This window comes from Plecotus auritus, assembly GCF_963455305.1.
Source record: "Plecotus auritus genome assembly, chromosome: 12".
In the NCBI taxonomy this organism is placed as follows: domain Eukaryota; kingdom Metazoa; phylum Chordata; class Mammalia; order Chiroptera; family Vespertilionidae; genus Plecotus; species Plecotus auritus.
Genome location: NC_137778.1, coordinates 32,647,444 through 32,675,146, shown reverse-complemented (window position 1 = coordinate 32,675,146; position 27,703 = coordinate 32,647,444). Strand labels below are relative to the sequence as shown.

The 27,703-nt window shown below is 43.3% G+C and overlaps 4 protein-coding genes across 4 annotated transcripts; 1 reads left to right on the top strand and 3 right to left on the bottom strand.

Annotated features, from left to right (window-relative positions):
* Positions 1-1,210: 1,210 nt before the first annotated feature.
* LOC308237007 (uncharacterized protein) lies at positions 1,211-1,606 on the bottom strand (the record flags this gene model as incomplete). Its single annotated transcript, XM_080647328.1, has 1 exon — positions 1,211-1,606. One exon carries the CDS (start codon positions 1,604-1,606, stop codon positions 1,211-1,213), a length of 396 nt encoding a protein of 131 aa, XP_080503454.1.
* A 7,996-nt stretch (positions 1,607-9,602) lies between these two features.
* Positions 9,603-9,998, top strand: LOC308237009 (uncharacterized protein; the record flags this gene model as incomplete). The annotated part of the gene is made up of 1 exon (XM_080647330.1): positions 9,603-9,998. One exon carries the CDS (start codon positions 9,603-9,605, stop codon positions 9,996-9,998), a length of 396 nt encoding a protein of 131 aa, XP_080503456.1.
* Positions 9,999-15,439: 5,441 nt separating this feature from the next.
* Positions 15,440-15,835, bottom strand: LOC308237008 (uncharacterized protein; the record flags this gene model as incomplete). Its single annotated transcript, XM_080647329.1, has 1 exon — positions 15,440-15,835. One exon carries the CDS (start codon positions 15,833-15,835, stop codon positions 15,440-15,442), a length of 396 nt encoding a protein of 131 aa, XP_080503455.1.
* Positions 15,836-25,159: 9,324 nt separating this feature from the next.
* Positions 25,160-25,630, bottom strand: LOC308237284 (uncharacterized protein; the record flags this gene model as incomplete). Its single annotated transcript, XM_080647825.1, has 1 exon — positions 25,160-25,630. One exon carries the CDS (start codon positions 25,628-25,630, stop codon positions 25,160-25,162), a length of 471 nt encoding a protein of 156 aa, XP_080503951.1.
* Positions 25,631-27,703: the final 2,073 nt, after the last annotated feature.

Here is a 27,703-nt window from a genome sequence, read left to right as displayed (position 1 = left end):
TGGTTCAGCCAACCAACCAAACTGTTAGAGCCTTGTCTAAGCTGCAAGTTATAACATTAAGTTTAGAATACATGCATACTGGATCTATCTCAATGAATTTTGCCTGATCCAACATTATGTCTTCTCCAAAATTAGACCACACACTTAATATCCATTCCACGTGTGTCCCCTGGTTTTATGTCTGTATAAATTAGAAAAAGACATGCAGTTATGTGTACCTCATCTTTTGGGAAATACTGAGATTTGAGTACATTTATAAGTCCAGAAGCAAAGAGGGATGGTGGGGTGGGTCCTGAAGAGAAACAGCTGTCGCTCAAAGCAAATATTTCAGGAAAGGTCATTATAGTTTCCTAGGGTTAATCTCCTCAAATGGGGGTGGAATGGCTGCTTATACTGGCAAAAAAAGATTTGGCAGAATTTAGAAATTCAGCGTCCCACCTTTGTCAAAATCTTCTCAAATGTCTTGATTCTAATTTTCAGGATCCCAGGAATAGGACAACTAGACAACATATGAAGCTTAATGTTGGGCTCTAAGGACATAGCACCACTTCTGTGGGGTCCCTGTACACATGCATAACCGAATCCAGGCAAGAAGAAACATCAGACAAACCCAAATTGGATATTCTACAGAAACAAACCACTCTAAAAATGTTAAGGTCAGGAAAGACAAAGAAAGCCTAGAGGACTTTTACAGATAGGAGGAGACCAACGAATCATAGCAACTAAATGCAATATTGGGTCCTGAATTACATTCTGAACCAAAGACAATGTGCTTTGCTATTAAGGACGTTAGTGGCATAAGTAGCAACTTTGAACAAGGTCTGTAGATACTGAGGCTTTAAGGGAGCAGGAATTGACGACAGAGTAGAAGAAAAATAATGTAGGAATAAAACTCAGGCAAGACAAGAGCAAATGCAGAATCGTCCTTTTATTGTTTCACATCAGGCTGGTGTGTGCATACACATAGCTGCACAGGAGTTCTCAGAGCAGCCACACATATGAGCATATGGGGAAAGAAGTCGGGAAGTGGGTTTGGGGGAGAGGTTTGGGCTCCAGGACACCCGGGCACAGGGATCCTCTGCACCAGAATTCAGAGGCCTCACCCAGACCTCTCAGCAGCAGGGCAGGCCCAGCAGGAGGAGCAGGATGAGTAAGAGGGGACTGGCCATTGGTAGCCCCCCAGCCAGCTCTTCTTGGCTCAGAGTCCACTTCAGCAGCAGCCTCCAGAGGACTGACTACTGCCCCCTCCGCAGCAGCTGGAGCCCCCTCCAGAGCCCCCTCCGCAGCAGCTGGAGCCCCCACCAGAGCCCCCTCCACAGCAGCTGGAGCCCCCTGAGCTGCAGCAGCCAGAGCTTCTGTGTCTGAAGAGGTGAGACCTGCGGGGCCTGTGGTGGCTCAGGCAGCAGCCACCACCCCCAGAGCTACAGCAGCCCCCACCCCCAGAGCTACAGCTGCCCCCACCCCCAGAGCCACAGCAGCCCCCAGAGCTGACACTGCAGCAGGAAGAGACTGGAGGGCACTTGGGGGGACACTTAGGTGGGCATTTTGGGGTGCAGCACTTGGGAGGGCACTTGGGGGCACACTGCTGGCTCTGCTGGCAGGACATCTTAGTGGGCAGGCAGGCGGGCGTTCAGGAGCTGAGGGAGAATCAGACAGCAAGTTAGTCCCACACAGAGGCCACCCCTGCCCCTTTCTCTTACTTCTTGTTCTCTATGCATCATTCCTCGCCCCTTTATTTTGAAATGTTTAAGTGGAGTCTTTGATAATTAAACCCTGAAAGGTTTGTTATTTCTGATAGGCAAACACTCTCAGACTTCCTCCTTTGAGCCTCCCAACTTCTACTTAAGAAAGGCAGGGATTAATATATCTTTTACAAAAAAAGGAAACTGAGATAAAAATCAATAAGAAAAAAACTGCCATCATTAAATATGTAATAAGTGAAGATCATGCTTTTTTCATCATTTCAACCAGAAGCCTGAAACTCTGCAGTTAAGAAAATATTTCAGAGTGTAAATAGTCTCTTTTAAAAAGGAAATTCATGATTGTACCTTCCTAGATAGTTTTGTTCTGTAAAGACTTAGGCATGCAGGTTGGAAATGGTCTGTGAGGCCAGCTGGTTATTACTGCAAAAACTAAAGAGCAGTATTTTTACACATTTAGAGGATTTAAGCTCAGACACACTGGCTCTGGCCTGATGCTCTAAAGTTTTCAGCACACCAAGGCCTTGCACAAACATCTCAGCCCAGTGATTCTCACCTTATTGTGCCCAAATTCTCAAACAGAATCCCAGTTCCATTTCAGATCCACAGATATGTGGGTTTTCTAAAGCCCCAAAGGATCTCTGGTCAGTTCTTTCTCTATTGGTAGAGAACTACCATCCCCAGCATTTTTGCATGGAGGGTTGTGATCTTACTCTCAAAGGTAAAGGCTCCTCATGAAAATGGCTCACCAAGAGCCTTATGGTCAAGGCTTCAGTTCATCTGACCTCAGAGCATAGCCAATAGGATCTAAATTTGGTCCAGCACAGACACACAGCCATCCACTTCTCCCTCATGGTCCCAGATGGTCCACTCCCACCATGCACATCCTCCCTTAGTCTTCCTCAGGCCCCTCTCCCTCTATCTACAAGGCCTCCAACACCCCTAGTTTCTGCCCCACCTGCCCACCAGCTCTGGTCTGAGCCTCCCTCTTGGAAGGCCCTGCTCCATTCCCAGTGGACACTTACCAGGCACACAAGCAGCACAGGATCCGTCACTACCTCAGGAGGGAGTGAATGCAGATGCTCTGGTCCAGAGGCCCTTTTATCTTGGCCTTGGGCTCTGCCCTAGCCAGTGAGACAGGGCCTGGGCATGAGAGGACCGCCCCCTGCCACCCACATGGGTCCTGTAACCTGTGACTGGATGATGACTTGCAGTTCCTCCCCTGCTTCCTTCTAGGGGACCCAGCACAGCTGCTTCTGGACTACATACGACCCAGCAATTCCAGTCCTGGGTATTTATCATAAGAAAATACCAAATTACCAATTCAAAAATATATATGTACCCCATGTTCATTGCAGCAGTATTTACAATAGCCAAGATATGGAAGCACCCTAAGTGTCCATCAATAGACCAAAGGATAAAGAAGATGTGGTACATATAGAAAATGGCATTTTACTCAGCCATAAAGAACAATGAAATCCTGCTCTTTTTTGACAATGTGGATGGACCTAGAGGCTATTATGCTAAGTGAAATAATACCATATGATTTCATTTATGTATGGAAGCTAAAAAACAAAGCAAATGAATAAACAAAACAGAAACAAACTCATGGATACAGAGAATAAATTGATGGTTGCCAGATTGGAGGGAGGTTGGGGAAATGGGTGAAAAAGGTGAAGGGATTGAGAAAAACAAATTGGCAGTTATAAAAATAGTATAGCAGGGGGAATGTAAAATACAGCATAGGAAATATAGTTAAAATATTATAATAACTATGTATGGTGTCAAATGGGTACTAAACTAATCAGGGTGATCATTTCATAAGTTATATAAATGTCTAATCACTATGTTGATTACCTAAAACTAATATAATATTGTATGTCAACTAAAATTTTTAAAAATTTAAAAAATCATAAGGAAGAGAAAATAAAAAATAAAAAGACAGTAAAAAAATGGAAACCACGAAGAAAAAGTCCTGCACTCATTCTCTACCTCAGTCATCCTGGAGGTTATTGCCTCTCTTCGTTTTAGGACTTGAGTTCCCAACCTCTCCTTTCTTGCCTCTCAAATCTTAATTCAATGGCTCTGGGCAATCTCGTTTAAACCAAGTTTCATAGAATCCTCCAAGTCTTTATTACCTTATATGTAAGTGTGTGTGTGCATATGTATTGTATTATAGACATGAAGACCCTGGTTAAAGATTCAGACCTAATAGAGAATCCCTGTTCTTCCACCTAATCACTGTATGATCTTGTGAAAATTTCTGCATCCTACTTGTCTTCAGTTTTGTTGATCTATAGTAGAGATAATAAAAAAAATAACTCTTCAGGGGGATGTGAGAGTCAGTGAGCTAACGCAAAGAAAATCTCTGGCAGAGAGTTATAACATGCTATATTCTCTAAAAAATGCCAATATACTCATTTAAAAAAAATTATAGCTGCTTTCTAAGCAGAGTGGATCTGATTAGAAAATCAAGACCTTCCTGTTTTATTGCTAGGTTTTTAATAAGAAAATGTGAACCAGGAATGAAGTTTTATAGAGGAGAAAGTGAGAGATCACTTTATCTGCTAATTAGAGTGAGAATTCATATTTTTCAAGGATCATCCTGGAGGGCTGGGATCAAGTCCACAGATGGGAAGGATGGAAGGTAGTGACGAGATAGTGAGACTGTCCAGGGGGCACTACTGGAGGTAAGGCAGCTGAGGAGGAGACAGCCCTGGTGGAGGGGAGGCCGGAGGATGTTTAAGAACAGCAGTGTCTAACACTTCATGTGATTTGTTGTCTGTTTTGTGAGTCTCTTAACTCAGTTATTTACATGAACACAGGCTTTTCCTTGAAAAAAAAAAAGTTGAGATTTCCTATTTTTAGATTAAGGGAAAGGGCCAGAGTTTGCATTTGGGTTCATAGTAAGTCAGATAATAATAGCCCAGTTTATAGTGTTGCAAGGTTATTAAACAACTGAACTAAATTATCAGGTGAAGGAGAATTATCATAGAGAGTCTACTTGCCTCCAGGCTTGGGAATGAACTCTGGAATTCCCTAGAGCCTGAATGGATGTTGATTTCATAATATCTAGGTCATGCTGTGCAGTACAAACCCTACTAGTATGCACTGGAGATATGTGCATGTGTACTTGTGTATAATTCTACTTAGAGATTACAGAGAGTATAGGAGACACTAAATATACATATACACACACACACACACATTACCATGGTTCTCTCAGCATCCAATATCACCTAGTATCCAGCTTTCCCTAAATTTCTTTGCCCAGAGAGAAAAAATGTTTGGCCTTATTTCTCCTTTGTTCTATTTACATTGGGTTTGAACTCTTCATTGAGTTATATTTCTCATTGGATTCCATCCCTCACCCTCAGGAATAATTGCCCCACATCATTAAGGACGTTTCATCTTGGGGTCACCACTGGGTTCATGATGAGCTCCCATCTCTACTGACTGATGTTTTAGGCCTATGCAATATGACTCTTTGTATATCTCCAGTTTAGGCCTTGCTACCTCCCTATAGAAATGTTCTTCCTTAGCTTAAATGGCTATGTGCTTTACTTTGAATTTGCTCCTTTCTGTCAAACTTCCCTGCTTTATTCCATAATCTATGCACTTCGAAAACAGTGCTACTCAAATATAACTTGCTGTGTATCTGTTATGAGTCCTTTGTCTCAAACACACTTATAATAAACTCTTCTTGAATCCCTGGCTTGGGTCTTATATCTCTGTATCCATCAGCAGCTCCTAATACAGGGCTATGCATTCAATGGATATCCATTTAAAAATCTATTTATTAATATTAGCATTAGCTTTACTTCTATTATGACTTACGCCATCATCATCAGAATTCTCACTCTGGAGTATTCACATTACAATGCACTACTAGCCTTATCACCCTGCAAAATTCTGCCACTGAACTGCCTGGTCATGGCTCATGTTATTTCATGAGAGTGTAGTCAAATATTGATTACTTTGCTCACACAGGTAGCTCTGATTCAGGAGCCCAGCTCATCCATTCTAAAGGTGATGAGACTTAGGAGCTATTCTGTGTATGCCTCTGTCACCACAAAGGGCATCACCTATGGTCATTTGATCTGACTTGGGTTTAGGGGATAACATAGCAGCATGATGGAACATCCTCAGGACTGGTGTTAGAGCTCAATGGCTTGGGTACCATTTAAACAATGTGCACTAGCTAAGAATTGATTTTCTGAAGAGTATGATTCTTGTATCAGTGGGATCTCATAATCTCAAAACATAGGAGGGAAGAATGCTGAAACCTGGTGAAAATTAACTCAAATTCAGTGACTTTTACTATGTGCCCCAGAGCCAGCACTATTTACAAGTCTCTATTTACAGTAGCAACAATAAATTAACACTCCAAAATTACTAGAATATGTACCTAATTGTTTCTTTATAATTATTTGGGTAAAATATTTTAAGCATGGCAAAAAATACTGATCAATTTAACCATATAGAAAAAAAATCTTTATGGTAGAAAGCATCATAAAAAAGATTTTAAAAAATCATGAGCTGAGGAAAAAGAAAACACACAAGTCAGTAATAAATTAAAACTCATAATAAACAGTAAGTTCTTGCAATTTTGTAGGAAATAAGCAAACCTATCTACAAACTAATAGGCAAAGCGCATGGACAAATAGCTTAGAAAGAAATACAAATGACCAATAAATTTAGACATTTATTACTTCATGTTTGTGTATATTTAAATAACCAAAGAACTACATATAAAACAAGGATGACTTTTCAGGTATGAGGTCTATTAGATTTATTCCTTTATATTGAATTGAAAAAGACTTAAAATGAATAACAAAACTCAGTTTTACTAAAGGTGATAAAAAATGGGTCTTGTGTTATTGGAAATATAAATTGGAGTGACCATTTGGATGGAAATTTGATGATTCATTATTCAACATTATTGTTATATATACAAGTTAAAATTTAAATGTAGCATACATACTCTTTTATATAGTAATTGAACCTCAAAGAATGTCACCTAAGAAGAAACAATTTAATAAAGAAAATTATATTATAAGAACGATTATTATAGAAAATTAAAATAATAGTAAGAGTTAGAAAAGTTGCAGGATACAAGATCAGAAGACATAATAAATTAGATTTATATTGGCTACCAATATATATTAAAATATAATTTTAGAAATAGCTATTTAAAATAGCATAATATACATGATGTGTAAAATATAATTTTAGTATTAAGTATTTTTATAAAATGAGAAGACTTAAAAAAACTTTACAGGATATAAAAGTAAATAAACATATACCATATTCGAGTCTGGATGGAATGGAAAATTATAAATATAACAATTCTTCCCAAATTTTCTAATCAGATCTGCTCTTCTTGGAAAGCAGCTATAATTTTTTTAAATGAATGTGTTGGCATTTTTTTAATAAAATATAGCATGTTATAACTCTCTGCCAGAGATTTTCTTTGCATTAGCTCACTGACTCTCACATCCACCTGAAGAGTTACTTTTTATTATCTCTATTATAGATCAACAAAACAGGACAAGAAGGACAAGGAAGTTTTCACAAGATCATACAGTGAATAGGTGGCAGAACAGGGATTCGCTATTAGGTCTGAATCTTTAACCAGGGTCTTCATGACTATAATACACACACATATGCACACACATGTACATGCACAAGCACGCACATTTACATATACGATGATAAAGACTTGGAGGATTCTATGAAATTTGGTTTAAACGAGATTGCCCAGAGCCATTGAATTAAGATTTGAGAGGCAAGAAAGGAGAGGTTGGGAACTCAAGCCCTAAAACTAAGTGAGGCAATAACCTCCAGGATGACTGAGGTAGAGAATGAGTGCAGGACTTTTCTCCCCCATTCCCGTTTTTCACTGTGTGTCTGTTTTTGTATTTTGTCTTCCTTATGATTTTTTTAAGTTGATATATAATATTGAATTAGTTTCAGGTATACAACATAGTGATTATTTATATAACTTATGACATGATCACCCATCTGACATGATACACAGTTATTACAACATTACTGACTATATTCTCTATGCTGTATTTTACATCCCAATGCTGAACTATTTTTATAACTGCCAATTTGTTTTTCTCAATCCCTTCACCTTTTTCACCTATTTCCCCAACCTCCCTCCAATCTGGCAACCATCAGTATGTTCTCTGCATCTATGAGTTTGTTTCTGTTTTGTTTATTCATTTGTTTTGTTTTTTAGCTTCCATACATAAATGAAATCATATGGTATTATTCCACTTAGCATAATAGCCTCTAGGTCCATCCACATTGTCAAAAAAGAGCAGGATTTCATTGTTCTTTATGGCTGAGTAAAATGCCATTTTCTATATGTACCACATCTTCTTTATCCTTTGGTCTATTGATGGACACTTAGGGTGCTTCCATATCTTGGCTATTGTAAATACTGCTGCAATGAACATGGGGTACACATATATTTTTGAATTGGTAATTTGGTATTTTCTTATGATAAATACCCAGGAGTGGAATTGCTGGGTCGTATGTACCCAGAAGCAGCTGTGCTGGGTCCCCTAGAAGGAAGCAGGGGAGGAACTGCAAGTCATCATCCAGTCACAGGTTACAGGACCCATGTGGGTGGCAGGGGGCGGTCCTCTCATGCCCAGGCCCTGTCTCACTGGCTAGGGCAGAGCCCAAGGCCAAGATAAAAGGGCCTCTGGACCAGAGCATCTGCATTCACTCCCTCCTGAGGTAGTGACGGATCCTGTGCTGCTTGTGTGCCTGGTAAGTGTCCACTGGGAATGGAGCAGGGCCTTCCAAGAGGGAGGCTCAGACCAGAGCTGGTGGGCAGGTGGGGCAGAAACTAGGGGTGTTGGAGGCCTTGTAGATAGAGGGAGAGGGGCTGAGGAAGACTGAAGGAGGATGTGCATGGTGGGAGTGGACCATCTGGGACCATGAGGGAGAAGTGGATGGCTGTGTGTCTGTGCTGGACCAAATTTAGATCCTATTGGCTATGCTCTGAGGTCAGATGAACTGAAGCCTTGACCATTGGGCTCTGGTAGAACCACTTCCACAAAGAGCCTTTACCTTTGAGAATAGAACGCAACCCTCCATGCAAAAATGCTGGGGATGGTGGTTCTCCACCAATAGAGAGAGCTGACCAGAGGATCCTTTGGGGCTTTAGAAAACCCACATATCTGTGGACCTGAAATGAAACTGGGATTCTGCTTAAGAAGTCAGGCACAATAACGTGAGAATCACTGGGCCGAGATGTTTATGCAAGGCCTTGATGTGCTGAAAACTTCAGAGCATCAGGCCAGATCCAGGGTGTCTGAGCTCAAATCCCCTAACCATGCAAAAACTCCTGCTCTTTAGCGTTTGCAGTAATAACCAGTGGGCCTCACAGACTATTTCCAACCTGCATGCCTAAGTCTTTATAGAACAAAACTATCTAGGAAGGTACAATCATGAACTTCCTTTTTAAGAGATATTTACTCTCTCAATTGTTCTCTTAACTGCAGTTTCAGGTTTCTGGTTGAAATGATGGAAAAAATGACCTTCACTTACTAGATATTTAATGATGGCAGATTTTTTTTATTATTGATTTTTATCTCAGTTTCCTTCTTTGTAAAAGATATATTAATCCCTGTCTACCTTAAGTAGAAATTGGGAGATTCAAAGGAGGAAGTCTCAGAGTGTTTGCCTACTTATTAGAAATAACAAACTTTCTCAGGGTTTAATTATCAAAGACTCCACTTACACATTTCAAAATAAAGGGGCTAGAAATGATGCTTAGAGAACAAGAAGGAAGAGAAAGGGGCAAGGGTGGCCTCTGTGTGTGACTGACTTGCTGTCTGACTCTTCCTCAGCTCCTGAACGCCCGCCCACCTGCCCGCCCAGATGTCCTGCCAGCAGAGCCAGCAGTGCACCCCCAAGTGCCCTCCCAAGTGCTGCACCCCAAAATGCCCTCCTAAGTGTCCCCCCAAGTGCCCTCCAGTCTCTTCCTGCTGCAGTGTCAGCTCTGGGGGCTGCTGTGGCTCTGGGGGTGGGGGCTGCTGTAGCTCTGGGGGTGGTGGCTGCTGTAGCTCTGGGGGTGGTGGCTGCTGCCTGAGCCACCACAGGCCCCGCAGGTCTCACCGCCTCAGACACAGAAGCTCTGATTGCTGCAGCTCAGGGGGCTCCAGCTGCTGCGGAGGGGGCTCTGGTGGGGGCTCCAGCTGCTGCGGAGGGGGCTCTGGAGGGGGCTCCAGCTGCTGCGGAGGGGGCAGTAGTCAGTCCTCTGGAGGCTGCTGCTGAAGTGGACTCTGAGCCAAGAAGAGCTGGCTGGGGGGCTACCAATGGCCAGTCCCCTCCTCCTCCTCCTGCTCCTCCTGCTGGGCCTGCCCTGCTGCTGAGAGGTCTGGGTGAGGCCTCTGAATTCTGGTGCAGAGGATCCCTGTGCCCGGGTGTCCTGGAGCCCAAACCTCTCCCCCAAACCCACTTCCCGACTTCTTTCCCCATATGCTCATATGTGTGGCTGCCCTGGGTACCCCACAGCACAGACCTGTGCCCCTGCACAGCTATGTGTGTGCACACACCAGCCTGATGTGAAACAATAAAAGGAAAATTCTGCATTTGCTCTTGCCTTGCCTGAGTTTTATTCCTACTTCTCCTGCTCTGTCCTCAATTCCTGCTCCCCTAAGGCCTCAGTATCTACAGACCTTGTTCAAATTTGCCACTTATGCCTCTAATGTCCTTTATAGAAAAACACATTTTCATTGCTATAGAATCCAATTAGGATACAATCCATTACTCTCCTCCTATCTGTGACAGTCCTCCAGGCTTTCTTTGTCTTTTTAAGAGTGCTTTGTTTCTGTTGATGTCTGATTTGTGCTTGTCTGATGTTTCTTCTTGCCTGGATTTGGTTATGCATGTGTGCAGGGACCCTCACTGATCCTTACTGCCTGGTGCTAAGTGGGCCCCCCTTCCCTTCCCTATGGCTCTGGATCGGGATCCCTGTGTGGGGCTGAGACCCCACAATCATGGAGAGAGGGGGCTCCGCTGCCCTAATATCCCTCCAACTTCCCAGCTGAGTAACTGCATGAGGGTGCTCACCCTCTCTGCATCTCCTCCCCTCTCACCTCCCTGTCCCCTGTTCTCAATATTTCATATTAGCTGCACTTACACTGGTCTTTCAAGCCAATTGCTCTGCAGTTTAGCTGCAAGTCTGGTCGAGAGTTAGGAGCAAGCAGACGCAGCTTCCGGCCACTCTGCAGGCCATCTGGGAATCCCCCCACTATTTTTTCTTTTAACTAATAACTTAAGGGAGAGACTTTTATAACTTCAATATTTATATAACTATTTAAACACTTATCACTTATTAATTATTTATCCTCCTTCTGGCTAATCCCTTATATCTAATTTTCTGCAATGAACATTATTGTACATGTTGCTCTCCTGTACATATTTTTATTTTCTTAAGCTAAATTCTTAGAAAAATTATTGTGTACAAGGATATATTCATTTTAAATTTAAATTGATTATACACCAGTAAGTACAAACTGCCACCCAGAATAATTTTTCCAATTTATATTGCAACCCCAAATAAAAATGTGTGTTACCATACATTCTCAGACATCCTGAGCTTTGCTAGTTATTACAAGCATTGTTATTTTGAAACAAACAAAAAAATGGATCTGATAAACTACATATCAAAATACAAGATATTTCTTCATTGATTTGTTTGGAGTTTTTTTTTAAATATTAATTACATTGAACATATTACCAAATTTTATGTGCATGCATGTGTGTGTGTGTGAGAGAGAGAGAGAGAAAGAGAGAGAGAGAGAGAGAAAATGGCCTACCCCTGCCCTTGTCCATTAGATTGCTTTGGTATTCTTATTTACATTTTAATTTATAAGATATATAAAAATTAATTAGGGACATTAATTCCATACCTGGCACATATGTTGTATTTTTCTCCAGTTGACTATTTGTCTTTGTGCCTTATATGGGGTATAGTTTGCCATATAAAACTAAAATTCTATATAATTTATCTTCCCTTTGTGTAATATAGGATTTGTGCCATTTTTATTATTACTGTTTTTTACTTACTAGGAAATTACCACTTCCCTATTCTATTTCTTATAGAGTATTAGTTTATAATTTATGATTTAAAGAAAGATTTTCAGGGAGAAAAACACACCCTAAAATTTGTTAATATTCTAGTTCATAGCTCATAAGGAAGGAGAGAGGAAAGACACAGGAAAATGAATTCAGTCTGAATTATTTCCCATAATATTTCAGCAGTGCGCCTTTTGGTTCCTTGCGAAGATATCAAACTGATGATGTAAGAGACCCTTTGAATGACTAGGTGACTTCAGAAAACCTTTGCTAGTAAAAAAAAAAAAAAATGTTTCTTGAATGGTCCCAAAGCCGTTGATAACCAATAACTAAGGCCAAAGGGTCAGTCCAACATCCATAAAATAAAAATGTGTGAATGGCCTCAGTCCAAATGCTACAGTTATAACCACACTGCTAATTCATCACTTAAATCCAAGCACATTGATCGTTTGGTGCTGCCCTGCCTGGAGGCAGACGTGTGGGCCAGATGACCTCTTCACCCCATCATTCTAGGAATCAGAAGCTGGGCTCCTGTGTGAGCCTAGGCATGGATATCCTGGTCACACCCGCATAGGAACCCATAGCAACAACCTGAGCTAGTGCCATGCCCTGCTGAGAGAGTGGCAGATCTACCTCTGCAGGGTGATGTGGCCATCACACCTCTCTCTGTGTCTGTCTCAGAGTTTGGTCCCCTGATGAGGATGACATAGGTCATAGGAATAACTATTTGTAAACTGTAAAGTGGATGCTAATGTACTGAAAGGATTATTAAAAATCTATTAACCACCCATATGTGCAAAGCCTTGTACTAGTTGCTGATGGGAAATAAGAATAGGGCACAAGTTGTGCTGTTAAAGGGTTTATTAAAATCTCATTTGTAAGATATGTCACATAAAGGATAATGGAGCAAGTGGCACTTGAACTGCATTGTCTCAGAAAGGAAATATCATGGAATAAAGCATAGGAGTAGGGTAGGGAGAGACATGTTTACAGTAGAGGCAGAATACCAGTTCTTCCTGGGAAGCAATATAGAAATTGGAGAAGTTTTACAAAGTTCCATATTTGCACATTGGTAGTTGTACAAATATTTCCCAGAGCTTTGGATATCAGTCAAAAATGCTGGCCTTGACCCTGAACACCCTGTGGAGCCCTGGATGTGGCTTCCTAAATATCCAGAGAAATTTAAAGGCTTCCGTGAGTCTTAGTTCAAAGCAGATTATCATCACCTTAAAGGTCATGCTAATTACTTCTGTAGTGGGAGATGGTGAAGAGAGAACATGTTTGAATCCCAGTGAAGACGAGAATCAAGGAGAAACCATGACAGATGGGAATCAGTGGAGTTTCAGGGAAGACCAGGAACCTTGAGCTATCAGATTCTAAAAATAGTAGATAAGGTGGATTATATATCTAAAAATATCTATATATATAATAGAGAAATATGCTAATTAACCAGGACACCTTAACAGGTTGACCTGACAGGAGGAGGTTGCACTCGCAGCATCGGGGCAGGGCAGCAGGGGCCTCCGTGCGCACCTGCACTGGGGGAGGGCCTGATCAGCAGTGGCCGCGGCTGCTGCAGGCCTGGGGAGCGAGGCAGGACCGGACCGGAGACTCAAGGGTGGGGTGTGCAGTGCGATTTCGAATCACGCGCTGGGCTCCTAGTAGATATAGATATAGATATAGATATAGATATAGATATAGATATAGATATAGATATAGATATAGATATAGATATATTTAGATATATAAACATAAATATATATATGTATATATAGTCAAAAATACCAGTAGTCATGTGTACACATATATTTCATGAGATATTGGTTATCCTTGCCCATTATGACCCACATGACACATTATTATTGTGTCATGTGTACCTCATCTCAGGCTCTGGAGAATTATTTTGTACGTTTCTGGAGGGAGACTTTCTTCTCATAAATCCCCTTGGGTCAAATATGCCTTTATTTAATTATTTCCTCATTTAAAAATAACGTTGTCCTCTAGACGTGGAAGGAGCATCTATGTGCTACATACCAAATGAACACTGGTCTTAATATCTGAAAATGCTCAAATACAAAAATCCTTCAGGATGTCTGTGCCCATGGAGGAACAAAAGCAGTGACGCTAGAGATTCCTACTGACTCCCAAATGCTTCTGTTGTGTAAGGTCATCCAACCTGCTTGACCCAGAGGCTCATTTCCACAGGGTCCTCCCCAACATGTGCCCCAGGCTTGACCCCCTAACTGTCTCTTCTTCTTTCTGCTTCTCATCCACAGGCTCACCCTCTTCCCCTGTGTAAGAGTTTTGGGAAACAAATTATTCTGCTGTGCAAGGCAATGCCAATTTGCTCTCTAGTTCCTCTATAGAGATATTGCTGCATGAAAATGTATGAAAGACGCAATGCCAGTGAGTTTTTGTTGAGTCTTTCAGATTTTCTACACAGATGATTATGGCATCTGTGAACAACAGCAGTTTACTACCTCCTTCCCAGTCTGTATACCCTTAATTTATTTATTTATTTTTGTCTTATTGTATTAGCTAGAACTTCCAATACCATATTGAAAAGGAGTGGTGAGATGGGACATCCTTGACTTGTACCTGATCTTAGAAGGAAAGCTTAGAATTTCTCACCAAGTTAATTTTCTATCCTCCCATATTTTTAATAGTGCTTTCTACCATTTTGAATTTAATTGTTAGCATTTAATGACATAGATTACACATATCCACATTTTCCTCTATATATTATGGATTTTTGTGTTATTCTTAAAACTTTCTCCAAATAATTATAGCCACCAAATACATTTTTAGGTGTTGATTGCATTTGTAGTTATATGACTGCATAAATTTGACAAAACTCATTGAATTGCATATTGAAAATTAGTGAATTTTATTGCATGTAAGTATACAACAGTAAAAGTGATTTTAAAATTTTTAAAAAGAAGGATTTATTCATATGTATGTGTAGGTCTGTATGTGTGCGCACACACACATGCACACATGCATGTTTATTTGAACTGAAGAAAGAGTCAGATGGAGACTGATGAAGAGAAGGGTGTGGAATGGGGAGTGAGGAGATAATGGTGGGAAGAAGGAGGAGGATGTCTGTCACCGGGCCATGCCTGAGGGACAGAGTTAGACATGTGAAGGGAACCAAAATGTAAAGGAGCAATGTGTGCAATTAATGCTGCTCCAGGATTTTGGTTAAAAGGGAAAACAAAAAATTAAAGAAAAATGCAAACATACAAAAACACAAATTTTTCTCTCCTGACTCTTAACCCTGTCCTCTGTCCACTGAGGCCTCTGCAGCCACCAGCAGGGGAAGAGAATAGAACAGTGGTGCCCAAAACAGGAAATGAAATCAGCCCAGACCAAGTTAGTGAGCAGATTCTGTGTTTATTTTTCAATTCAAGCATCAGAATACAGTAACATGAGCTACAAAGGGACATAGGACCTGTGCTTTGGGATTCCCAGGGCAGCCACAGATATAGGGAAGGAGGTCAGAAACTGGGTTTTAGAGAGAGGTTTTTGGCTTCTGGATACCAGGGTAGAGGGAACTTCTAGAACAGAGTTCAAGTTTTGCCAGGACCCCTTTGCCATTCAGGGAGCTCAGGGGGAAATGGAGGTCAGGATCAAGGTCAGCAGCAGCCTCCGGAGGACTGACTACTGCTTCCTCCACAGCAGCTGGAGCCCCCTCCAGAGCCCCCTCCGCAGCAGCTGGAGCCCCCACCAGAGCCCCCTCCGCAGCAGCTGGAGCCCCCTGAGCTGCAGCAATCAGAGCTTCTGTGTCTGAGGCGGTGAGACCTGCGGGGCCTGTGGTGGCTCAGGCAGCAGCCACCACCCCCAGAGCTACAGCAGCCCCCTCCCCCAGAGCTACAGCAGCCCCCACCCCCAGAGCCACAGCAGCCCCCAGAGCTGACACTGCAGCAGGAAGAGACTGGAGGGCACTTGGGGGGACATTTAGGAGGGCATTTTGGGGTGCAGCACTTGGGAGGGCACTTGGGGGTGCACTGCTGGCTCTGCTGGCAGGACATCTGGGCGGGCAGGCGGGTGGGCGTTCAGGAGCTGAGGGAGAGTCAGACAGCAAGTCAGTCCCACACAGAGGTCACCCCCGTCTCTTGTTGCTCTCTGAATATCGCTATAACTTCCAGTAGTTTTACTCGTTTGAGTAGTTTTCCCATTACTCTTGCATCATCTCTTTGGAATCTCAGTATATCCTTTAAGTCAAACATGAACTTCCATCTATTACTCGAAGTAGTAACGTTAAGACCAAACAATATTACCAAACACATCCAAGAGTCTAAAGCCTCATCATTGGTGATAGAACTGAATCCAGCTACGCCCTCCCAATCGCAAGCAGTTTTACTTATCAGCCACTTTAAGGGAATATAATTTCTTCAAGGAAAAATTCAATCATCGTTCCCTCTCGTCATTATATCCATGATGACCTTATTCTGTAAGGTCGGCATTGCAAGGGGTCGGCATTGCAAGGGGTCCACCTCAGTAAGCTCACGGTAAACCTCTTGATTGCTCAGCTCCCCGGTCTCAGACCAGAGCTTAAGTCTATGCTCCCCACCCGAGTTGATGGGGTGGCCTGGCGATTCTCAGGCTTGCTGTGTCCTGATCAACAAACTCCCAGAGCAATGGATGTGCAGCTTTAACAAGCCCGAAGGAGCCCGAGCTTCCTTACACAGCCTTTCTCCTCCTTCGTGGGCAAGGACAGGCCTGTGTTCTCAAAGGTGAGCTCCCTCATGGCACCTGCCAGAGTGAAGCACAGTGTTCTTTGCTTCGGTGTCCCTTCCTGAGAGGCCCACTCTGCTGCAGATCAGCTCATTTCCTCTGGAGCCCAAGGGCACAGCCATCTAGCTTTTCTCTTTATGACCCCAGTGGGTGCCAGACCCCTTCCTGTACCCCTCCCCCAAACTTTCTGAATCCTTTTCTCTGACACAGTAGCCTCCTCTTGCCCAAGGTTCTGCCTGCTTGCCCTCCTGCTCTGGTCTGAGCCTCCCGCTATGGAAGGCCCTGCCCCATTCCCAGTGGACACTCACCGGGTACACAAGCAGCACAGGGTCCGTCCGTCAGGAGTGGATGGAGGTGCCCTGGTCCAGAGGCCCTTTTATCCTGGCCTTGGGCTCTGCCCCAGCAGGTGAGACAGAGCCTGGGCATGAGAGGACTGCCTCCCGCCACCCACATGGTCCTGTGACAGGCGATGACTGGCTGCTCCTTCCTGCCTCCTTCCATGAGGATCAGAGTACCCACCTTGGACTAGGAATAGGGCTGGTTAGAAACAGGAGTGGTGGGGTTGGGGAAATTTATTTTGATCTGCCTCATCTCTGTGGGAAGTGCCAGCCTGGAGGCCTCTTAACTCCTGTGTTTTTTTTTACCTCGGACCCCAATAGCAGCTGATAGAAACTCATTGGCTCTTGGCAGCCTGTTTTGGACTACAATTCAGAGATGGCTTCACATTTCTCCACTTAAGTTCAAGTCCAAATCACTCCACAAGGCTATCAGAGGCCATCGACTTTGATCTGCAGCCCGAGGGTGCCCACTGTGTGTTTCATATAGCCTTCAGGCTAAGAATGGCTTTATGTGTTTAAATGCTTGGGGAGAAATATCAAAAGAACATTTTATAACACCTGAAAAGTATATTCAGTTCCAATTTCGGTGTTCATCTGTGCTCATTTCTTTATCATCCGTGGCTATTTTCACACTGCGTTGGCAGAGTTAAGTAAGTGGGACAGAGACCCTATGCCTCCCACAGCCTAAAATATTTACTCCTCAGCCCTTTATCCAAAAAAGTGCTGGCCCCCGCTGCATCTCAGTACTTTTCGGAGCCTGGAGTCACACAGACCTATGAAACAATCCTGGTTCAGCCACCTGATAGCTGTGTGTCCTGTGAAAGTTACTTAATTTATTTCTAATTTTGTTCATGTGCTTATTTTCTCTGGTATAAAAACATGAATAGTGAGGGAAATATCTCATGGGAGTATTGTGCCAGTCAGCAAGGTAATATAAAGAGAGAGCCTGACGGGAGACCTATGATATGGTGGACCCTCAAATGATGATGCCTCTGGACTCATAAATAACAGAAAAAAATGGTGTTATTTTTAAGTCAGAGCGTTTTTCAAAGGACAGTAAATCTGGGTTTGGTTTTCTTTTCTACAAATTAGTTACTTTATATTTCTATTGCAGGCCCTTTTGTTTTGTTAACCATCTTGATGTGTTTGACCGTGAAAATATAGCCAAGAAGGAGTTTGTGGTGAGGGGTCGGAGAGCTCCGCATTGCACCACTTAATTAGACAAATCCGCGGCCAGTGAAGGGAAAGCGTAAAATCACACATGGGATTCCCACACACAGGGGCCAGGGAAACTGGCGATGAGGCAGGGCAGCAACCTTGAAGGGCTCTTTAAATCTCTTAAGGCAGTTTTGGATTATGTTCTTAAGCTTTTATTATTGTTTTCTCTGCTTGCACAGTTTTTCTACTCCGATGCTTTCAGTAGATGAAGGGCTAGGGTAGGAGCTCACATTTGGTTCAGATTGGTGTACAACACCACAGTGAGATTTTCCCAAAGCAAACTAATGAATTAATTAGAAGAAGGCACATTGAAGCCCTAAGCTCCCTGTGAAGAAAAAGCTTCTCTTTTCTGTCAGTGGCAGGAAAATTGGGGCAGAATCTAAAATTCCCCTGAGCCTGGAACAATAGAATAAATTAGTAAGTCATAAGGGGAAGAGCGAAGCTAGCTAAGGTGCAGTTGCAAATATAAATATGTTGGTGTATATGCATTTGGATGTGCAAATAATATCGATTACATGCATAAACATACACACATATTCTATGTTAATTGTGTGTGTGTGTGTGTGTGTGTGTGTGTAGGTAGGTACCTTGTTGTCTGTCTGTTTCCCACCGTCCTGATTTTTTTCCTCTATCTCATTCACATTAAGATTCTTCTAAAAATAGCTACCTATGACCATTGAATAGGGTAACTGTACATTCCCATTTTCCAGGGACCCTTTGGGATTATGCCTTTTGTCCCAACATAAATCATCATAAACCTCCTTTTCTATCTCAACTGTGTTTCAGTTTGGATAATTTATACAGTCACGCTACCATTAAATAAAGTCTACCCCAAGGCCTCCACTGATTCAGGACAAAATCTAAACTCCTTGCCCCAGCATTCAAATATCCATGCAGTATGAACTTGGTCTGTTCCTACAGGTTTCTGTTTGCTCTCTTATGCCTCTGCTATGAGACTGAATACTTCTTGGGAGCAAGAGTCTGGATATGACATGCTTGCTTGCCCTCATCAGCATTGAGAACACAGATATGCATATAGTCACATCACCAGCATTTCATAGCAGCTGAGAGATTGCAAATAGCTTTTTCATGTGACTTAGGCAATCGGATAAGAGTTTGACATTCAGACATGCACAGTGATAAGTGCATGTCTGGCCATTATCATCCAACAGAGATGTGCCTCAATATTACTCAGGTGCGATGTTGGTTCTCAGGTTGTTCCAAAGGGCTTAGTTATGGAAGGAGAGGTTGGAATATTGACTCCCTGGCTCACACAGGTAGTACGACTCAGAAGCCCAGCTCACGGATTCCTAGGATGATGTGGCTGAGATGCTATCGGGTTATGCCTCTGTCTGCAGGCAAGGCAACGCCCAACCATCAATTAATGTGACTTCAGGGTAGGTAATAAATCAGTAGCATGGTTGCAATACCATGAGGACTCCGTCCTCAGCCTTGGGTATTAGATTGCAATTGATTTGGCAACATTTAATAGCAAAAAAATGTTTAATGACGAGGTTTTCTGAGGTCACTTACTCATCAGAGGCGTCTGTCTCCCCTGTGCTCTGTTACTTTCAGGGGATGAGAGAAAAGACTGCTGAGGTCACTGGGAAGTCATGAAAACTGTGTGAATTTCACTCTATCCCCAGCACCCTAAAGCCCCTGCTAGAGACAGGATCTTATCACTTGATTGAATTTTAGTTTGTTCCTCTCCCTTTCAAAACCTTTATTTTGTATTATAAATTATTTATCAAAGCATGCTAAAAGTATTATGAAAAATATTTATTCTTTCAAATTCGAGAAAAAATATTTTGAATGAAAAAGAGGAAATGGAAATATGAAAGAAAAAAATTGATAAATATATATATTAAAAGTTAAAATTTTATATCAAAAATAGTACTATAAATTATAAAATATTTACTAGGAATATAGAAAATAGGCCCTTACAAATCAATAGGAAATATGCAAGCACACTAAAAAAAAAAAAAGGATGAGCAAAGAACATAGAGAAGCAATGCACACACCAGAAAAGAAATACAAATGGCAAAAAATAATTGAAAATGTGTTCAATTTTACTATTAATCAAAGAATAAAAAATAAAAAACAAATACTTTGTCTTTTTATGTTACGGTATCCATTCATTTTATACAGATTGGCAAAGATTGAGTGTTTAACAAAAGCTCAGTGTTGGAGGGGAAGTGAGGAATTGGGCATTCATGCTTCATTGGTTTGGCATAATTATTATGTAAGACAATATGATGATTCATTCATTCAGTACATACTTTATGATGTATAAATGAATTAAAATGTAAAATGAGCATACTCTTTTACAGCATTTGAACATCTCTGAAAAGAACCTAAGGAGATAAGGGAATGATAAGGAAAAATATATGTATAAGAATTTTCCCTGTAACTAATCCTATCTAATGAAAGAGTATTATGCAAATTAACCATCACTCTGCTACACCCACAAGCCACGCCAATCAGGAGCGAGTATGCAAATTAACCCAACCAAGATGGCTGCGGTCACAGAGAGCAGGAGGGAGGCTTGGGTTTCCCCGGCTATAGAGGAAGCCAAGCTTTCCACACACCCTGGCTACAAAGTTTCATTTATAGAAGATAAATAAATCCCAACAAAAATGGCAGCAGTCACGGAGCTGGAGAGAGCAGGAGGCTAGGGTTGCCCCCGGCGATGGAGGAAGCCAAGTTTCCGCAGCCCTGGCTTGCCTTGGCCTCCACTTAAGACTACAAAGTTTCAATTATAGAAGATAAATAAATCCCAACAAAAATGGCTGCTGCCATGGAGTGAGCAGAAGGCTTGGCTCCACTCCAGGCTACAAAGTTTCAATTGTAGAAGATAAATAAATCCCAGATACCAGGGCCTTCGCTTGGGTCGCCAGGGGGCTTGGCTGGCCTGCAAACCACCACAGGCCCCTTGCCCAGGCCGCCCCACACCCCAAGGGAACCCCCACCTTGATCTGGGACACCCTTCAGGTCAAACCAGCTGGCCCCCACCCGTGCATTAGGCCTCTATCCTATCTAATAAAAGAGTAATATGCAGATTGACCATCACTCCAACACACAAGATGGCTGCCCCCATGTGGTCAAAGATCCTGCCCCCATGTGGACACAAGATGGCCACCACAAGATGGCCAGCAGGGGAGGGCAGTTGGGAGGGACCAGGCCTGCAAGGGAGGGCAGTTGGGGGCGATCAAGCCTGCAGGTGAGGGCAGTTAGGGGTGACCAGGCCGGCAGAGGAGGGAAGTTGGGGGTGACCAGGCCTGCAGGGAAGGGCAGTTTGGGGGGACCCAGGCCTGCAGGGAGAGCAGTTGGGGGGACCAGGCCTGCAGAGGAGGGCAGTTAGGGGCAAACAGGCTGGCAGGGGAGCAGTTAGGCATCAATCAGGCTGGCAGGGGTGTGGTTAGGGGGTGATCAGGCTGGCAGGCAGAAGCGGTTATAGGCAACAGGCAGGTGAGCAGTTGGGAGCCAGCAGTCCTGGATTGTGAGAGGGATGTCCCAGATTGGAGAGGGTGCAAGCTGGGCTGAGGGACACCTCTCCCCGCCCCCCCCCCATGCACGAATTTCGTGCACTGGGCCTCTAGTTACAAATAATAAGAGTACATCAAGTTTTCAGACATGAGAGCAATATTTTTTATTTCTTTGAAAGTAAGTTCTAAAATAAAAGAAATTTAACCTGTTATTTAAAAAACAGCAAAATACAATATATAATAATGCATATTTTAAAGGTATTTATGTATAAAATGTTAAAACTTTATTGAAAAATATTTTAAAATATCTAAGTAGAAATCCGTAGCATATGTTCATGGTATATGGAAAGAAAAAGTAAATATTAAGATGAAAATCATCACCCTCTCCCTGTGGTATTATGTGAGTTTAATACAATGCCAGTCAAAACTCCAACAGCACACTTTGCTTAGCTTTGTTTTGTCTTGGCTTTGTGGAATGTGACAAGTTTACCCTAAAAATTATACAGAAGAACATACACTTGGGGCAATGAATGCTTGCGATATAGTAAGTACTTAATAAATATTTATTATTTTACATACACTGTGTTGACTTTCTATTTTGTTTTGTTTATATGATTTTTGCTTTCTATTTTGTTTTGTTTATATTATTTTGAATTTTATTTTGATGGGATTAATTTATCAAAAATTTCCCTTAAACATTTCTTCTGTTTTTCTTATACACCAAATTTGTTTCCATTATGAGTCCAACTTTGTGATTCGATTAAAAAATTTAGCTCTTTAATCTACATGAAACTCATTTCATTATAGAATATGATATGTTGGTGTGTGTGTTTTTTCCAGTTCTACAGGACAAGCACCAAAAGACACTATCCCAGGAGTCCACTCTCAGACCCTTGGTGCAGTGACAGTGAACAGTGGAGAGGAGTGGTGGTGACTTAGACAAACTGTGACAAGTGTCGAAAAATGTACTTAACCTCTCTGAGCCTCAATTTCTGCTTTTGTAAAATGGGGGCTAAAAATGGACCTGCTCATAGCATAGCATAAAGTGAGCAATGTGCTAACACAGTACCTGACATATTGGAATTGCTCCATCATTGTCAGGACAATGTTACCCAGTCATCAGAATGCAGGACAATGCCAGAGTTAAGAGGCATTTCTCAGGGACTCCCCAAGCTAGCTGAAGCGATTGGTCCAGGAAAGTGAAGGAGGGTGATGATCTCTCCCGCTGGTCTGACTGCCTAAGGCTGGGAGGAGGGTAGTCAGAGAGGGCATTCTAGACCCACTCCTGCTGTGGGACAGTGTGGAGATCCCAGCCTCAAACTGCATGAGAATTGTGGAGAATTTCCCATGCATAAGCAGGAGGGTGCCCGCATATGGGAAGCAGAGGAGAAATTAAGTCCAGCCACTACTGCTGGACACCGGTTTCTGGACTCATCAGAGAGGCAGGAGAAGGAGACCCTGCAGAAGTTTGTTTCCTTGTTTTTGAAGAGCTTTTGGGCTTGAAGCATCTGTCAGGTCCCATCTAAGTATCTCTGGCCCTTAGAACTTAGAAAGAGCAATAAAGAGGAAGAGATAATGTGATCTCTTCTAGAGAAAGTATTGTGAGTGTTCCTACCTTCCCAGGAGGAGCCCCATCCTAAGTTGAAGCACAGTTTTCCCTGCCTGAGGGAAGCCACAGGAGTAGAGAGGAAGCCCCCAGAAAGCCCCCAGTATGGTGTGATAGCCTATCCCCTGAAGTTAGGAAGGCCTGAAATTCTGCCTCTGACCTTGAATGTCCTTGGTCCTAACATGGAAACACCTAGTATTACAGGTATTATAATTTATAAGGATTCCAAGTCAGATGGGAAAAGAGGAACACATCTTGGGCAGTCCCAAGAGAAACACACACACACACACACACACACACACACACACACACACACACACAAGTTATATTACAAGGAGAAAGGACAACCTGAGAATATCACTCAAGAACTGTAGTGTTAAAGTGGGTGTTAAAGTGGGTGTAAAAGTAGAAGCATTAGGGCAGCTCCCTGGAAAAAAAGTGGAGGCTGATTTTCATCCATCCAGAATCAAAACCTGCAGTCACATCATAGGAAGGACCACCAGAAGCACAGAGGCAATTGCGTCTCTCACAGACATTGTTTCCAAGCTCTTGACACCCTTAATGAAGATTGTGTGTATGTGTCTATAATTTGTGATTCTACTGTGATAATAGAAACTGCTTGAGGTCCATGTGCAGAGGTGATCTTGAAGTCTTATTTGTAATATAGCAGTCTACATTTTTGAAGTATGAGTTATGTGGGGTCATTTTATAATTTTGGCTGAAGGGGGAGCATGGTGAAACTGTTTAGTAGAACAGGAAGAGAGCAAGGGTATCAGGAAGGAGGTGAGTTATGGCTGAGTAGGACAATAGGTCCCCTGCCTGCTTCTGGGTACTGATAATTAGGTTTTTGTTACTCAACTTCAAGCCCACTCTTTAACATCTGGTTTTCTGATGTTAGTTAGGGTTGTCACTCTGCAAACCACCTTCCTCCTTTGCCAGCTGGCTTCCTGTAGTCTCTGCCAACAGGGGGAGCTATAAAGAGATTAAAGGAGAGGCAGAGGGACAAGGGCCAGGCTCCCTGCTGTCTGCTCCTTGTTAGTTTCCTGTATCTCTCCAGGTCGTCCCAATCTTACCTTCTCCCCCAGCCGTGGTCATTTGTTCCAGTAACATGAGTGGGTTCCAGGATGCAGTGTTCCCAGCTCTCACAGAGCCCGCCTTGTGCCCCTTACAGACATGAGGACACCGCCAGGTGGAACCTGCTCCTCAGAGGGTCCAACCACTAGAACCTCTCATCTGAGCTCAAGGACTCCTGCATCAGTGAGCAGGGGCCCCTCCTCAGAGGCCTGAGTTTTAATTTCATGGGACCCCTCCTCCAAGTTTCTGAGTTTTAATAATTCCAGTATCTCTCCCTGTCTCTCCCATTTATAGGGGTGGTAGTAGTTAAAGTTACTACCTCCATGAACACTTATCAACCCGGACGTGTCTTTTCAGTTCTCCAACACCAAGTTGGCAATTCTTTAGATACTGTTCTGCCTGTTAAAGAAAATCCCATAATTTTCATTTCCTGACCTTCAATGGCATCTGTCAGCTCTAATGGCCAGCAGAAGTGGAAGAAATTGTGTTCGTGGGGACTCTCGGAGTCTTGAAAGTAAGCAATGCTGGTTCAGGGCCCAGGTGGCAAGGAGAGACAGAACCGAGACCAGACATGTTCACCTTTCCCAGAAAGTGTATAATAAGAGACAGCAGTGGAGAACAAGTTGGGGAGCAGACTGTTTTATTGTTTCCCTTCAAGAAGGGGCCAGCCAAAGAAATAATCTGGGGTTCCCAGGGCAAGCTGCAAAGGTGGGATCAGAGGTCGGGAGATGAGATGTTAGGAGAGGACACAGATTTCTGGATTCCAAGTCAGAACACTCTTCCAGAACAGAATTTGAAATCTTCACTAAAATGTCTCAGCAACACAGGCAGGCCCAAGGAAGATGATCTTGACCCTTTAGTGCCTCTGATTCTGCTCTTCTTGGCTCAGGGTCCACTTCAGCAGCAGCCTCCAGAGGACTGACCACAGCCCCCTCCATAGCTGGAGCCCCCTCCATAGCTGGAGCCCCCTCCGCAGCAGCTGGAGCCCCCTCCGCAGCAGCTGGAGCCCCCTCCATAGCTGGAGCCCCCTCCAGAGCCCCCTCCGCAGCAGCTGGAGCCCCCTCCAGAGCCCCCTCCGCAGCAGCTGGAGCCCCCTGAGCTGCAGCAGCCAGAGCTTCTGTGTCTGAAGAGGTGAGACCTGCGGCGCCTGTGGTGGCTCAGGCAGCAGCCACCACCCCCAGAGCTGCAGCAGCCCCCACCCCCAGAGCTACAGCAGCCCCCTCCCCCAGAGCCACAGCAGCCCCCAGAGCTGACACTGCAGCAGGAAGAGACTGGAGGGCACTTGGGGGGACACTTAGGGGGACATTTTGGGGTGCAGCACTTGGGAGGGCACTTGGGGACACACTGCTGGCTCTGCTGGCAGGACATCTGGGCGGGCAGGCAGACGGGCGGGCGTTCAGGAGCTGAGGAAGAGTCAGACAGCAAGTCAGTCCCACACAGAGGCCACCCCTGCCCCTTCCTGTCCTTTTAACATCATTTCTAGCCCTTTTATTTTGAAAGTTGTGGGATCAGACATAGGAAAACCATCTCTGATCTTTTAATCAGTGTTATTAGTTTATCATGAGTCTCAAACCTCATTTGGATGGTTGTCATACAATATCACCTCCAAATATATAAGGGAAATTGATGCCTGTTAACATTTCCTAAGTGTCGGAGAGAAGACCAGGCAATAAATTTGCTTCAGGACAGCATTCATTCTACCATGTCACCAAGAATCTTGAAAATGTCCAATGTAGGATCATTTTAGAGCTAAAGCTTCTTTAAGAAAAAAGCAAACTCATTCTCTCTGGAAAGGATTTCTGATATGGTTTGCTTTTGCAGAATAGAGAAAATTGTAACCGCAAAGTGCCTTGGAGTCCATTTGTCTCAATCAATTCAATTTATAAATGAAGAAACTAAAACCAAAAGAAGTGAATTCACTGGCTCAATGGTTTTCACTAGCATGTCACAGTTCTGTTCCCAGGTTCCCTGATTCTCAACCTCACACTCTGTCCTTTACAGTCCTCCTCCCCAGTCCTGCTCCCCAGGCCTGTCATTGGGCTTCGCAACTCAGTGTGTCCCCATCCGCCATCATGGATCTTCCTGGAGTCTAGTCCGATCCACACCGGTTCTCTCTGTTAAGTACCAATGTCCTGAGCACATTGTTTCTACAACTGGTTATGGCTGTAGTTCCAAAATTATATTCCCATTCTACAACCCATTCCAGCATAATCTAATGGTCAATGTTTTTATTCTCGCAGGGGTCCTCAAACTTTTTAAACAGGGGGCCAGTTCACTGTCCCTCAGACAGTTGGAGGGCCAGACTATAGTTTTAAAAAAAAAACTATGAACAAATTCCTATGCGCACTGTGGGCCGGGGACGAGTCGGCTGCTAAGCAGGACAGGCAGCGGCACCCAGCGGGCCGGATAAATGTCCTCAGAGGGCCGCATGTGGCCCGTGGGCCGTAGTTTGAGGACCCCTGCCACAGAAACACACCCAGCAACTGAAAGCAATTTGGTTTCTCTAAACCTCTAGCACCATCCACACAAATCTTCCCAGTTACCGTGGTCTCTCTCATCCATTGCACCCTCACTCTTCTCCTTCAGATTTTCTGAGCTCTCATCCTTGCCAACCACAACTCCAGTCCCCAAGGCCCTGCCCACCTGCCCTCCTGCTCTGGTCTGGCCTCCTTCTATGATAGGCCCTGCTCCATTCCCAGTGGTCACTTACCAGGTGCACAAGCAGCACAGGGTCTGTCACTACCTCAGGAGGGAGTGGATGGAGATGCTCCATCCCCACGGCCCTTTTATGCTGGGCTTGAGCTCTGCCCCAGTGAGTGAGACAGGGCCTGGGCATGAGAGGACCGCCTCCTGCCACCAACATGGTCCTGTGACAGGCGATGACTGGCCACACCTCCCCGGCCTCTGTCCATGGGGCTCAGGGCAGCTGCTCCTGGCTAAAAAAAAAAAAATACCTGCTTAAAATGTGGGATTGTGGTGAGTAGAAATGAACATCATTATTCCTCTGTTGCCTTATTTTCTATGGAAAATGGTTTTCCATTCACACTTATGGGCCCTGGTCACACAACTCCTTTCCTGCCACCCTAGATATTAATTTCCCATCTGGACTTTGGATCTAGATGGCTTGGTATGAAAATCTATATGTCTAAAATGTGTGTGTGTGTGTGTGTGTGTGTGTGTGTGTGTGTGTAGTATAGAGGCTGGGAAAAGAATCCTTGGAGACCTCAGCAAAGTATTCAACTTTTTTTAACCTAAGCATTCTGGTATTTTAAATGCTGATGATAGAAATACCTTTTTTGCAGGATCTACAATTAATTAAGATGGCAAAAGGGAAGTAAGCAAGACAATATGCAGCACTTGGCAACATTCAGGAGATGATAGATAGATAGATAGATAGATAGATAGATAGATAGATAGATAGATGATAGATAGATAGATGAT